This window comes from Pteropus vampyrus, unplaced genomic scaffold, assembly GCF_000151845.1.
Source record: "Pteropus vampyrus isolate Shadow unplaced genomic scaffold, Pvam_2.0 Scaffold116, whole genome shotgun sequence".
NCBI classification, from domain to species: Eukaryota; Metazoa; Chordata; class Mammalia; order Chiroptera; family Pteropodidae; genus Pteropus; species Pteropus vampyrus.
Genome location: NW_011888897.1, coordinates 3853191 through 3869320, shown reverse-complemented (window position 1 = coordinate 3869320; position 16130 = coordinate 3853191). Strand labels below are relative to the sequence as shown.

General features: G+C 32.7%; 1 protein-coding gene across 1 annotated transcript in view; it reads left to right on the top strand.

Annotated features, from left to right (window-relative positions):
• Window positions 1-15577, top strand: part of NTN4 (netrin 4) — a 101490-nt gene extending 85913 nt beyond the window's left edge. The window contains exons 8-12 of the mRNA XM_023533935.1: window positions 2-141; window positions 505-617; window positions 6549-6617; window positions 9155-9325; window positions 14128-15577. Coding sequence (XP_023389703.1) covers window positions 2-141; window positions 505-617; window positions 6549-6617; window positions 9155-9325; window positions 14128-14264 — 630 coding nt within the window. The 3' untranslated portion in view covers window positions 14265-15577. The remainder of the gene's footprint in view (window position 1; window positions 142-504; window positions 618-6548; window positions 6618-9154; window positions 9326-14127) is intronic.
• Window positions 15578-16130: the final 553 nt, after the last annotated feature.

Here is a 16130-nt window from a genome sequence, read left to right as displayed (position 1 = left end):
TGACTGCCCTTGCAAGCCTGGGGTGGCAGGGCCACAATGCGACAGGTGTATGGTGGGATACTGGGGCTTCGGAGACTATGGCTGCAGGCCCTGTGACTGCGCAGGGAGCTGTGACCCTCTCACAGGAGACTGCATCAGCAGGTGAATGAGCATGGATCTTCTTCTCAACTATGTGTCCTTCAGATTCTTTTGAAGTTCTAATAGTGATTTGGAAAGTCTTTTATGCTGTTAATGGAGCAAAGATGTCTTTGCACATCTATTTAAAGAATTTTTGTTAAATGGCAGAGTCAAGTCATTTGTTCTTACAAGGTCCTAGAGATGCTCTAGTTTGTTTTGCAAAGTAAATTGTTCCTCTTAACAGTAGGCCCTTAAAACACTATTTCTGAAAAGTAAAAGAATGAGAAGGTAGCTGATAAGGTTTGAATTTCTGTAAATATATTCATTTCAATCACATTCTGAGACATTCCTTAAAAAGTTCTTCATCATTTTCTATTTTATGAGCAGCACAGACATAGACTGGTATCATGAAATTCCTGACTTCCATTCCACGCACAATAAGAGTGAACCAACCTGGGAGTGGGAGGATGAGCAAGGATTTTCTGCACTTCGACATTCAGGTGAGACGGTAGATATAAGCGGATATTGTATTTCCAGGTCTGGTCTTGACTAACAGGGATTCATAACAAACCAGAGAACAGCTTTTGGATCCTATAAAGGGAACTCTTTGGTTCTGAGATTTAATAAAGTAGTGACCCCCATAAGTATAAAACTATTAAATATAACTAAGGGGTATTTCAATAAGCTTTTGTTTATTATTTGATTGTTAGAGTAACATAAGTAATTAGCATAGAAAATTTGAAAAATGCAAAACATCACAGTAAAAAAAAAAAATGTCACCCAAATCTTATTACCCCAATGTTAATACTTTGGTGTGTCTTCTTCAATCTAAAACATAGTGTTTTACACAGTCGAGAGTTAATTGAATTTATCAGGTTAGGAAATACACAGATCCACTTAAAGGAAGAATATTCTTATTGAATATAACTTAATATGTACAAAGCAAAAGCTATTTGTGAATGCTTTGTGTTTATAGCTTTTTTACAACTAGGAAATAAAAATAATTTTACAAGCTAAGTACAAGCCAAATGATAAAACTAATAAAATTCAAATTAACAACCTTAATTGAATATGAAAAATGATTTTTACAGAAACCAAAACACATAAATATAGTTCTTCGAATTTACCAAGTCTGTACTAGTATCCTCTGATTCAATTTTCCTATGATGTTTATCTATTTTTTCATTTGAAGAACATGCTCTGATATTGGTGGGAATACATAATTTCTGTGTTCATCCCGCCTCTGTTCTTTTCTCATAGAAAATCTAGTGGTTCTATTTAGCACCAACTTGCTCCTTATAACACAAACATAAATGTGGGCACGGAATCTTGTGTCAGCATTTGGTTGTAAAGTGCTCACCAAATAATCCAAATTAGACTAAAAATAAGTTTAAAATATTTATTGTTAAACACTACAAATGCCAAAAATGTTATATGTAAACCCATAACACATCTCCTAGTGTTACCAAATCTTATACTTTGCCATAATTGTTTCATTTAATTTCTATTTTCATTTAAATTTTAAAGTATTACAGATACATTTGAAGCCCCTGGTAGACCAATCTACAAGCTCACTAGCCTATAAGATTCTTGCTCTAAGGTTTAAATGGTTACACTTTAAATGGTTATATAAGTACCTACAATCTTTAATTTTGCCTCTTGGCCCACAAAGCCCAACATATTTATCATCTGCCCCTTTATAGAAAATGTTTTCTGACCCTTGTTCTAGGGTACAATCTAGACACTGTTGGGTTATAGGTGTGCTTATTGTCAAATATACCACATATTGCTAAATAGCTCTCCTGAAGTGGTTAACAGATTTGCATTCCACCAGCAAACTATGACATCCTGTTGCTCCACATCCTCATTAATACTTTGTATTTATTTAACAAATTTTTATATAGCAGATACAAGGGGTCAAGCACTAATCTAACTCATTAACTCAGGCACAGTTTGACTCATTTAATAGTTATGGGACTTAAAAAGTTAATGTTATCAAACTTCTCAATTTTTGCCAATATGATGGGTATAAAATGGGACCTCACTATTTTTAATTGCATTTTCCTGGTTACCAACAGTTTTGGAAAACTTTCATGATTTATTAGCCATTCAGGTATCCTTTTTTGTGCATTTGCAATTTTCTTACGAATGTGTAGAAGTTCTTTATGAATTTATTCATTCATCCAACAAATATTTATTGAGTACTCATACTATGTGCCAGTGCTGTAAATATAGTATTTGAGCAAGACAAACAAAAATCCCAGCCTTCAAGGAGTCTATATTCTTGCAGAGGAAGATAACTAATAAATAAATAAGGAAAAACAGTTTTTATATAATGATATTTAGTGTAATCGAGAAATAAAGCAAGGATGGGGGATAAGAAGTGCTTGGGTGGGACATACTTTTAATTAGGGTGATCAGGGAAAGTCCTATGAAAGGTGACATTTGAGAAGAAAAACTTGAAGGAGGTAAGAAGGCGAGCTATACAGATAACAGAAGGAAGAGAGTTTGGGCAGAAGACATATCAAGTGCAAAAGCCCTGAGTTGGGACTAGCCCTGATTTATTCAGGAAACAGCGAAGAGACCAGTGTGCTAGAGCAGATTAAGAAACCACAATTTTATATATCTTCATAAAGAACTTATGGACCCTTCAAGAATCAAGAACCCAAATTTGAGAAACACTGGTATATGTAATTCCATATCAGAGTTTTTTCAGTTAACCATAATCTTATGATCATTTTCCTAATGGTTTCATTTTAATTCACAATAGAAAAGAAGGTGAGAAATATAAGGTAGTATGACATTGTCATAGTTATCTTTTTTGTATTTGAAAAAGGAAAAATTTTTCCCATTATTTTTTCGCCTTAATGCTACATTGTCTATAGTTATTAATTCTATGATATTAATAACCACTTTTGAAAATTTCCTTCTGTTTTTCTAACAATGATTTTCGTAATTCTCCAACCTTATCTGCTAAGCTAATCTGTAGAAGTCAAGTTTTAGGACATTCATTAAGCCAGTTATCATGTTACTAGGGAGCTAGCAGCACACTAATTAAGCACATAACATGCTGGCATCAGAATGACTCCAGACTCTCACGTCCACAACAGCTGTTAGGTCTATCATGTCCCCAGAGAACCTCTGAAATTAATTGGGATGAACTCCAGATTGAGGAAGATATTGTTTAGTTTCCGGCTACATAGTATTATTCCCATTGGGTATAGATTAGTACTCTTGAGCACCTTTTTTCAACTAAAAAGTGATAATCAGTTTCCTAAGCATTGTGATTCATTCTCAAATGCTTGTGCCTACCTACCTATTTACCTACCATAAGTTTCCATAAGTAGGCATGTACTGCCCCATACCAACAAGATACTCTTAATTTGTACCACTTCTTGTGAGGTAGAGAAACATCAAATGCAAAATTTACTTTCTGTACAACAAAACTGGCTCTAATATCGAAAAACTGTAAACAATGTACTCTCTCTCTCTCTCTTTCTCTCTTTAAATACCTTAATACCTAGTATATCTAAACAGATTTTACTCCCCTTTCAGGTTCTTTTAAGAAAACACATCTTAGCTGAAGCCTGATCAACAAAGAGTCATGCAAAAGCAAATTAATATCTGATTTCTTAACATATGAAAAGTGGGTATTGGAAGGCAGCCAAAGAAGGATCTTCAAATAACAGACCTATGTATGTTCTTGTAGGTTGAAGGGCTAAAGAGAAGAACATTACACTGAGGAATAATGTATGCCATTTGGAATTCCACTAGGTTTCGTAGCATGGTAGTGACCATACTCTCCTGCTTTGGTGAAGATATCAAAGGTCATGTGCTAGCCACTTAAGTTACTACAATTTCTGAACAAGTAATCTTCCCTGCTATGTTTAGACTATAAGCAACATTACTTAATAAATCACAACAGCTCATTTTAAACACCTTTGATTTCTCCTTCTCACTATTTAATTCCACTGTGATTTCTCTTGCTCACTATTTAATTCCACTTGCAAATCTCATTCTCTGATCTCTAAACAAGCTTTAGTTAGAGCCAGTATGTCACTGTTTTCCACACTACTATGTCTACCTACCCAGTCTCACTAGAATCATACTCTCATTTCCACCTGGATGTTCTGTTAGCATCTCTAATTTATTATATTCTCCTCATACTAGACCTCTGTTGTATTTCGTCTTACCAGATCCATTTCCTCTTCTTTCCTGCTATTTCTATGGTAACTCGATCCAATTTTTCTTTGAGGAACCATTCTTCCCCCATTTAATACGGTCTTGGAGAGATCAATCAGATGTTCTCTCCCTGGAATTTAAATCTTGAGCTGAAAGTGGCAAAGTCTGAAAATGATTAGAGCTCATGATTCCAATGGTGAAGCCATAAAAGAGACTACCTGACACTTCCTAGATATCTGGCACTGTCCTGATCCTTGTCCTTTCAGAGTTCCAGTTCCTCAGCTTTTTCTCCTTTCTGTGGGCTCCTCCATATCCTTTCAATGATCAAGTTAGGCAATTGATTGCTACCAAAAAAAAAAAAAAAAAAACCTTAAATTTTACACCCCTGAATGCTCTCTTTCTCCTAACTTCTCTATTTCTGTTAGTGATACTATAATTCTCTGTCACCTTGGCCGAAAACTTCAAGTTCATGTTTATGTTTTAGTTTCCCTTGACCTCATCCAATCCATTGACAAGATTTATCGACCCTAACTCTCCAGCATCCCCTGATATTTCTTCCTATCTAAACCTATAGCCACCTCTCAGACCCACATTCCATCTGCCTTAGAAAGACAATATAGTGGAAAGATCAGGGGCTTCAGATTCTCTCAAAGCCAGGCTTAAAATCTGGCTTTTCTACTTGTTAGCTATGCTACCTTGAACAAACTAATTAACTTCTCTGAGCTTTCATTTTTTTTTCTTTTTTTAATAATACCTACCTCACAAGATTATTGTAAATATTAAACAAGATCATATGGACAAAGTTCCTTATATAGTTTATGGCTTATAGTTAGCACCCAATTTGGTTACTGTTGTTATCATCAGTTTCACTAGCTTCTAATTGGTCCCTGGCTCCATTTTCTCTCTATTCCAATACTTTTGATATGCTAATTCAAGATTAATTTTCATATATATTTTAACTCATGTACTTTATTTAAGCTGAAAGCTTTCAAAATTCCCCTTTATCTAACAAATTAAATTCAAGCCCTAATTACATATCAATCAAAGTCCTCCATGATACCTTCTATTATTCTCTACTCAATCTGCACCTGGGATAAACAGAACCACTGACTCCCATGAACACACTCTGCCCTTTCTTTCTTACATTTCTTTGCTCATTCTTTTATCTCTATATTCCTGTCAAATTTCTATATGTTAGAATTTTATAAGAGTAAATATATGTAAAACTCTTTAAAATAGTGCCTGGCATATAGTAAGTACTCTTCAGTAAATGTTACCTGCTGTTATTACCACTCAATGCCTATGAAATGCAATCATGAGGGCAAAAGGGGAGGGGTGAGGGAATTATATCTAACTGTAAAATCCGTAAGAATAAAAATCCTATCCATTCTGGGCTCTAGGAATATAATGATGAATAAGACATAACCAATGTCCTCAAGGATCACAGACTAGAGAGGAAACAGATACATAAATAATTATAAGAATGTTATATATAGACTATATACAAAGGCATTTTGAAAGTCTTTCACAGGGCCTGGCAAATCTCTCACTAATTGTAATACATGATTTCGACTGTTGGTAGAAAGTATCCTACTTATTCTTCAAAGTCTATTTCAAATCCTTCTTCAGCCATGAAGCTTTTTCCCATCTTCCCAAACATGTGACCCTCCCACCCAAATATTTTATACCTGTCTTAGAATACTTATTACTTGTTTCTGTACTTGCTTTATTCACCTTACTGAATTATAACCCTTAAGACAAGAATTGAGCCTTGCTCATCCTTGTATACTCTGAAATATATAGCACCATATCTTGCATACCATAGCTGCTCAATAAATACTTTTAGAGTGCATTGTGTTCAAAGGACAGATCAATTATTTTATTTTGGTGAACATTAATTATAAAAAGTTAATCGTCTTTTCTTTAGGTAATCCATTCTGTTATTCCTTTCCATTAGCATGAACTATTAATACTGGACTATATTTATCACAACATCAATTACAAGAATTAAAATATATCACTGTTTCTACATTTCTATATTTCTGTTAGGTCGATACTTTTTGGATAATTAATTCAATTCAGAAAATGACTATTTCTTTTGAATGACTTTTCACGTTTTCTTAGTATTTACGGATTATGTTGTATGAATCACTCAAGCCTTAAAGTGTTATGCTACCTGGATTAACTTGCTGGTTTCTTTTGTTGTTGTTTCTAAATAACAAATGTCATTTTTCATTTAATTTGTATAGGTAAATGTGAATGTAAGGAACAAGTGTTAGGAAACTCCAAGGCCTTCTGTGGAATGAAATATTCATATGGTAAGTTTGAATTCCTTGAGTGCTTCTAAGAATTTATTCAAACTAAGTACAAAGAGTTTTCTAGGAAATGGGTGGCCTGGTGTATGACCTTCTCAATAAATCAAAGCATTAGTCTTATATAATAACACTAAACACAGTATCCTGGTGCTGGCCTAGATTTTTCTAGCAGAGATGGTGTTGGATGTCCTGGTGAGGGCAGGAAGTTTATAGAGCAAAGGCAAGGTTATCTTACTATAAGGAAAAGAAACAAAGAACAAAAAGAAGAAAAAAAAATGACACATAATCCTTTCTTATGGATGGTTCTTGCCTTAGTAATCTAAAAGAGAAGTCTCTCGCCACTTGAATAATTCCTGTGGCAGTTTATCAGGAAATACTAAGCAGAAATTAGTTAAAAGCAGTATTTCATAGAGATTAAGAGCACAGGCTTTGGGCTCAGACCTGTATGGGTTTCATTTCTGATTTATTGGTGGGTAACTTAACCAGACTATCTAATCTGTAAAATAGCAATGATGTCACCTTCTCCATGAAATGAGATTTTTGAAAAGCACATAGCACATTACCTTGCACATATTATATGCTCAGTAAGTGGTTGGGAGGAGGGAGAGGATATATATTTGTGAGGTACAGAGATGGACTGTCTGCCTGAGTTTCTTCCCTGCCCTCTCTGTATACTCTATACTCCTCTACCTTTCAAATACTAGGAAAATTAGCATATAGACAAAGAAAGTCACTTCCCTAAATAAAGACTGTTACTATCTTCAAATTCTAAATGACTTTATGTTTGCTATTAAATATATCAAAGATACTCTATTTTACCAGCATAATCTTGACTTTTTATTGTTTCATAATTTATAAGGCCTGAAATATGCATTACAATGAAGAGAAAATTTTAAGTCATGATTTCTGAAACCAAGTGTTTAGGTTCTTAATAACATTGTACTTAATCTCGTAAGAGATAAAAAGGTAAATGTTAAAAACCTCATAAATTTTATCTAACATTACATGGGTATTTCCCTCCTTTAACTTGCTAACTTGACTAAATAATAGAATAAAACTTTTAAACATATAGTGCCTCATAAAGAAAAGTCAGTTTAGAGGGAATGTTATTTACTATCGAAAGCAAAAAAAAAAGATCATTTAGTTCAAAGTCAGTCAGTTCAGTGGAAATATCAACTGGTTTTATTATCACAGTTCAGTAGTTCTCTGACTGAATTTACAAACATACTGGCATCTTTTAATGCAACTGTATTATTTTCTGCTTAACAGAACTTGAATACTCTTAATGATGTAATGAAATACCTTGGTCTTACTAGTGCAATATACCTACCGACTTGGGAAAAAAGGTTTCTCTTCCCCAGACCTCCAACCCTGTTCTCTGCCTTAATGGGGTGTGGGGAACAACTTGATTTATTTGCTTATCCCTTTAGCAAATATTTGAGCTAACATAGTGAATATACAGGAGCCCTGCTCTCTTTGAGCTTACAGTCTAGTGAAAAAAATTACATTTATTGAGCATTGGCCAAGTGTGAGGCATTACGCTATGTACCTTCATGTAATTATCTCATCAGGATTCTTGTCCAAACTCTACCTCTAACCAACTAGTCATGCAAACTTGAGCAGTTCACTTAATTTCTTAAAACTTTCCTCTTCAAACATAAAACAAAACTGGATGAGCTCTTAAGACCCCTTAGAAGTCTAAAATTTGGTGATTCTATAAAGACAGCCATTTGATAGCTTTATTCTCAGGATATGGGACCAGCCAGGATAGGATTCTCTCATTACACACAATCTTCCGTCAAGATATAAATGAGCCAGTAAGAACTCTCCTAAATAATACCAAATGTTACACACAATGTTCCTTAGGTCTACTTCCTTCCCCACCCCAACTTACTCCATTACTTAATCCCCCTCCAACATCTATTTCATAAATGTTAGAGTATAATAGAATCATTAGTTATATAGAACATTGGAGCTCTGCCATCATGTAGAAGGACAGCCTTCCTAACCCCAGTCAGCTTTCATTTTATACCTAGAGAAGAAGATTAAGTAATCAATAATATTACTTAATCTCTTTAGAATATTTAAAATATATCCTGGCAGTAGCATTTACACTTTGTCTTAACATTATACACAGTCATCCAGCAGAATATAATATAGTTAGAATCTAAATTAAAAAAAAAAAAAACAGGATAACAATTCTACTTCCTATGCATCTTCTTTCTATTTAGATTTGATAGCTGAATGTATTTAAGATTACATTTGCAGTAAGCATATGGCTGATATTCTCTTAACATAGTGATACAGGAATGAGTAGCAGTTGAAAATGTCTAAGAAGAAAGAGTATAGTTCATATAAATGAGATGAAGCCAATGCAAAATCAATGAGCTCAAAGACTTTTAAAGTAAATTTCCATATTCTCATCACCATTGATTCATTTTTCCATTATACTCTGAAATGCATATGTAAATTGTTGTTCAAACCTCAAAAGATAATATGAAATTCTATGCATTTTGACTTTTGGAATTGTGTTGTTACAGTGCTAAAAATAAAGATTTTATCAGCTCATGATAAAGGATCTCATGCGGAGGTCAATGTGAAGATAAAAAAAGTCTTAAAATCTACCAAACTGAAAATTTTACGAGGAAAGCGAACTTTATATCCAGAATCATGGACCAACAGAGGCTGCACTTGTCCAATCCTCAATCCTGGTGAGCATTAGACTTTTCTAGCTTAATAACTACCTTGTCTCTGCTGATTTGCTGTTTGTCTTACATTCTCTGAACCACAAACTAAACAAACTCAGCAAAAGCTTCTCTCCTTGTCACATCTGAATTCTGGGGGAGACCCAGATGGAATTCTTTGAAATGATATCAAAAAATGAATTCCTCCCAGGTGCTCTATTAAAGTATAATATTTTAAAATCCAGCAATATAATATTTTCTGTCCTAAAAGAGAAGTCTTAGATTGGTTCCAGGTGTCAGTAGCATAGAAAGCACTTTCATGAATTTATCTGCCACTAACACTTTATCTGAAAGCTAGGTCCTATTACAGTGCCCTGGGTAGAACTTGCTCCCAGAGGAAGTTCAAATGCAAAATTCCATCTGTGCAAATAATATTAAATTCATTTTTACTATTGCATGAGAAGCATCTGTTTCTCCTGGAGAGAAAACAACTCTCAAGTTCTCATCATGTTGTTTTTCATTAAATGATCATTCTGGTTTTAAACTAGAAACAGGAGAAATAAACAAACAAGCAAACAAACAAAACTCTGTAGAATCTTAGAGAAATTTGGAATGGAGCAAAATTTGTGCTTTAAAATGTTATGGCAGAGATAGAGGCAAGTGAATAAGCATGGGATTCATACCTTTACACTCTACAAGTACATTTTTCATACTGGGCCATAAACTGCTTATTTCTCTGTCTTCCTCATTAAATTTGAGGCCAAGATTTAGATTTTTGATTATGGTGTCCCCAGTGCCTACTATTAGTATCTAAATAATAGTAACATGGTTCCCAGATGGTAAGTTCTAGCAAATTATTATTTTTTTAAATTCTCTGTATTTCCCTGTTCATATAGTTGCCATCTGTGTCTTAATGGCACTGTTGAAAACAGGTGCATAACTTCTCTTCTGGATATAATTCCTTCCAAATACAAGTCCAGGAAACCATAATTATATTAATAAGAAGTCATTTGTGATCTTTAATAAATAAGTTTGGGAGAAACAAAAGGATAAATGAGAGAAAGAGAGAAAAACTATTAATAAAATGTCCCCCCCAACCTAAACCATCTAAACAATAATATACAACTCTTGACTTTATTTCTGTTAATTAATTTCTCCTACACTTTTATACCCCTTCAGTATTTTATTTAAATTAATTTAAATGTTAATAAAAAATAAATAAATTTTAAATAAATAGATATAGTTTCAAAGAATAAATGAAGTAATCAGATTCCTAGATTTCGAATACAGGAAACAAAGAGTCATTAATCTACATTCTAGCTCCCTACAATCTGTGCACAGGGGCTCTTCCCATAAGCACTTTCTACTATCTTGGCAAAAGAAAAAAAAAAATCCACTCAGTTTTTTAGCAAGACATTAAAAACAAAAGCTTTGTCCATCTGAGCCACCCTCCAGGAAGTGAACTATACTTCCTAATCAGGTTCCTGCCAAACAGTCAAAGAATCAACTGAGTTCATCACAATTGAAAACATAAGTGCAATTATTCAAAGAATTCTTGAAAACATGTTTACTTGCTTTGAAGCAAAAACTGGAACCTGCCAAATCAAAATCAAACACTGTTTCATTTCACTTTGTTTTTTCATTTTTACAAGTTCAATAGCTAAGGCCAAATAAAGCTGATAAGAAAATTCTGAAACCTTACTATGTCAGTTTGCTTCCTTTGCTACCTTTCAAAAGTAGCAATCTAATTGGGCATCCCTGCAAATTCATCCATTCCTACATTCATATATACTTTTACTCACTCATTAATCATATATTTTAGAATGTCAAGACTAGCACTGAAGTATTATTTTTTTTATGGGTACAAAATAAACTTTTTGCCCTCAAACATATAGCAAAGTAGATGTCAAAAGCATAAAGATAGGAAAATCACATGTAACTGCTAACAAGCACTGCAACAGAAAACATTGCTTTCCGTGCTAATTTTTGACATAATGCTGCTCCGTACTTTATGAATTTATTATTATTTTTATTAGTTTAATTTATCTTTATATTTTCAATGAATGGCAAATTCCCATAGTGTTTGTTCTATTTATAGTTTCAAAGTAAATTCATTTAAAATACTAGATTTAACATTGAAGTTTCCTAAAAATTGTATTTTTAATGAGGATTTTATTATTTTAGAGATAATACAAACAATATTAAGAACATTATATTGTAACTAATTTATTAATTAAATATTGGGATTCTTTTTCTGCGGAAGCTAAAGTCATTCTTTAAAGAATTTAAATACATTATAATCTATCTTACATTTGTGCTCTCCAGTGTTTAAATCTCTCTATGTCATTATTTTCCTTTTATTTCTCCTCTTTTGGAAAACATTTATTATCTTTAAATTTAAGATCGATTTATTTTCATAATCTTTTAAATAACCCTTTTATTATAGAAGTAATATATGTATATTACAGAAATTTAGAAAAAAATTTAAAATTTCACATTTCTGTCCCCCAGATGTTAACATCTTAGTGCAAATCCTTCCAGATCTTTCTCTGTGCACGTATATATTGTATTTTTTAACCAAAACAAAATCATAGTATATGGTCCATTTTATAGCCTGCTTTATACAGTTAATGATCTTTACCTTCAATTTTAGTTTATTGTCATATAATCTGATACTTAGACCATAATTCGATTTCCCAGCTGATTTCAAAATGTTCGTTAGAGCTGGTTTATCCTTGCCAATATTCGGTCCAGGATTACACATTGTATCTGGTTTTTAATTCCCTCAAGTCTTATTCAAGTATAGTTCTCTTTTTATTGTTGTTGAAAAAACCAGACCATCTGTCCTGTAGATTATCCTACCCTATATTTGTCTGGTAGGTTCCTTGTGGTGTCCTATATTTCCTGTGATCTCTAAAGAAAAGCTTGCTAGGTTCAAGATAAACATTTTGGCTAGCATTCATTACACTTATGTTATATACTTCATGTTGTATACTTCATGTTAAATCACATCAGAAGATTTATAGTACCTGAATAACCCACCTTCAGTGTTGCTAAACTTGACCTTTGGGTTACAGTGATAATGATCTGGTCTCTCCATTGGGCAGTTTTGTTTTCCCTTTTGAGACTAGAAAATAATGAGTGTGGTGTTACTTTAGTCACTATACAAACATCAGGTTTTCTATTAACCCATTCACTTAACGATTTTATCACCAATTGGTAATCTCTTCCTGAACCAATAATTAGTTTGAGAAATGATGTTTTTCTAATTCTGATTCCCTTCATTTATTAGTAGACATTCTTCTGTAAATTGACATTCTTCTCTCCTAAACTGGGCTATTATGTTACCATGAAATATAGTGTTATTGTAAAGGCAAGATAAACACTAAATTCTTTCCCTTTAATTTCTAATTTTCAAAGTAAGAAGTGGTTTTAAAACCCTGCCTCAAAAGATAACAAATTAATTTTTCTCTGAATTTTTCTCTTTTGAGTATCATTTTGGAATTATAGATTTTTGTTGATTTGGTATGTTTCAATACACACCATTATGTTTCTTAGTGCTCAAATTATTCCAACTTCAATAAGTTATAACTCCTTCTTGCTAGGTCTTGTATCCTTTTAAAATCATCCCCATTAATCTTTGAAAGCTTCCCTGCATTTTAGCACAATAAGATGTCTCATGCTTACCTTGTGTCTTTCTGCCCTGAACCTGGAATAAGCCATTCTCCAAGAAGCCTTGTTTTGTTTTTCATTTTGTTTTGTTTTTAGTGAGACCTGTTATTAGACACCACAGTATGTCTCTTATGGAAGTTTATTACAAGTGGGATGATATTTTTTCTAGGTCATTTCAGTGAATAAACAAGAATACTATAATATAATTAATAAATATATATATATTTAAGCCATGAGTGTAAATTGATATTTTTCAATGGAATTTTAACATCTAGTGTTTTCCTTTGAGTTTTAAAGTATATGTCTCTTTATCTTATATTGGAAATTTTTACTTTATAAACATAATTACTTATTTGCTCTATCCTATAATATTCAAAAAAATTGTTTCAAAACACCAGTATTGATATTACATAAACATCTACTGAGGGGAATTATTATATTTCTTTTTATTACTATATAGATAATGAGAATCTCTTCTCATTTTGTGCATATATTTGTTAGCCAGAATATTTTATTTGAAGCCTAAGAAGAATTTTGAATTTCAAAGTCAGCTCTAGATTTGGTCAATTCTCACCATTTTTTTAAATGCATGACAAACATCCTAAAACACATTGACTTTATATAGGAAATACGTGTTATGTATAATCCACAGCTGTCTTTCATTATGTTTTCTTAAATGGTTCTTAAACTTTTATAAAATTCTCCTTAATATGCACTACCATACATAGTGAGTCCCCAAGAAATACTGATTTACAGTAATACGTTAAGTGCCCATGGAATCCTCACTTCTTTATCCCAGAGTGGTATAGTATAGAGTAAAAGTTCTAAAATCAGACAGACCTGAGCTGCGTCAAAGTACTGCTACTACATACTGAGAGACACTGAACAAGTTCTTAATCTTGCCAAGCCTTAGTTTCCTTATTTGTAAAACAAGAAGGAAAATAATACCTACTTCATAAGGTTATTTTCCAGATTGAGATAATATACATAAAGCACTTAGTAAATGCTTATTAAATGTCAGCTGTTATTATTTATTACTCCCTGTTTCAACCAAGAATATATAAAACCACAACCCATGCATATATAAAACTGCTGAAGTCACATCTCCTCCCTTCAGTAAATCATGATACTATACAGCCCCTTTTGTTCTCTTTTAGGTTTGGAGTACCTTGTAGCAGGACATGAGGATGTAAGAACAGGCAAACTAGTTGTGAATATGAAAAGTTTTGTACAGCACTGGAAACCATCTCTTGGAAGAAAAGTCATGGATATTTTAAAAAGAGAGTGCAAGTAGCAGTAAAGGTATATAGCACACAATGGCACTTCTCTACACATAAACCACAAACTTAATGGAAAGGAGACCTCGAAAACGAAACTGGAATTTTTTAAAGTGCCAAAATGTATAGAAATGTTCCATGCATGGGCCTTGTCTAACCGATCTCTTTTGGGTCCATGTTTAAATACAGTTTATTTCATAAAGAGGAATAAAAGAATCCTATGGTGATACATGTTTTCTATGGAAGTGATTCTGCAATTCATAACTATTAAGAATATTTTAATAGAATGATATTAAGGGCAATACATAAAACAAGGACTTCCTCAGCTTCAGATATGTTACTTACATTTGTGCTACTTAAAGTAATTAATAAGATTTTAAGGACTTCCCAACCCTACTTATCAGAAAAGGTGTTTCTTAAAAAGAGCCTTCTCTCGCGTGATGTGTGTGAACTTCAGTCTGTGGGGTGTTAAATGGAACCTCTCCACATGTATATAGTATTTCTTTGTATAAAGCACTTTACTACCTACTACTTGTGGTGTTGTGAAAGTTTGGAGACTGCTGTTGACAGAAAGAGAAAAAAAGGGTGTGTAAAAAAACCTACTGAAACAAGCACTGCCACTACATGTGGACAAAAGTGACCATAAAAAGGAAGTTTATAAAGGAAGTACTATTTAACTCTGAATACTTGGAGAAACTATGTGAAGATACAGCCTTAAAGGAGAATATGTTTGCATGAAGTCTCAGCTTCAGGCTAGAGCTTAGAGTCTACATATACCAGTCACGATGAAACTTTAAATAAATAAATAAATGAATGAATGAATGAATAAATAAATGAATAAATAGAGATTTTAAAATAAGAGAAAGAAATAATAATTGTAGAAACATGCTTCAGTAAAGAGAAAATGAACTTTAAATTTTAAAAAGCTCACTTATTTGCAATGCACTTGTATACACTTCAAAAATTATTGTAGACACAGAATTTGTTTTATTTTTGTGTTTAGTATTTAAACCTGAATATTGAAACAGTGTCCTCCCTTTCTTTATTAACATTATATGGTCATTTATATTTACTCATTTTTTGGGCACAATGTATGTGATAGTTCACCCAATTACAGTTTTTCATTATTATTCAACTTCTGTACCCAAGCATAATCACTCTACATACATTTTTTTTTTGTACTTGAATATACAAAACGTGAACCACAGTGCCATAGATTAACTTCACATACAGAACATATTTTTTTCCTGAGGTCCTGTGGACTTGCAAAAATATATATATATTGCTTTGTTAATTTTTTTATATGTAATAAAGAAATATTATCTCCTGATTTTTGTGTCATTTCCTGATCAGTTCTTTCAATGAAGCTAAAGGTTACCTTCTCTTAATAAGGGCACTCAAATCTAATTTCTTAAATTAAAATCAAACAAGGACCTAATGTTTCTACACTGTTACTCTCAGTGTTGGGGATGGAGGAGATGCTAATTCAGATGAATTTAGCCTCTGTAGCCTTTAGACAAACCTTTTTCATACATGAATTGCATTGTTTCATCATATTTACTTTTAAACTAATTTTAAAAGTAATAAAGTTCATTGTTGAAAATACAGAAAACCATGATGGGAAAAAACACCTACATTCCAATCATTCTATGGTAACAGCTGTTAGCATTTTAGTGTCTATGTTGCTAGACCATTTTCTATGCATATACATACCTTTTATAGCATTGGAATTATGCTGTACATTTTCTTACAAAATTTATATTTATCACCTGTAGTATGTCTCTCAGCTTATTACCTATTTCTATCTTTTCCTAGTATGTGGAACATTAATCATTTACAAGCAACTTATAAAACATGTTGGTAAGTAAATCATACCAAAAAAA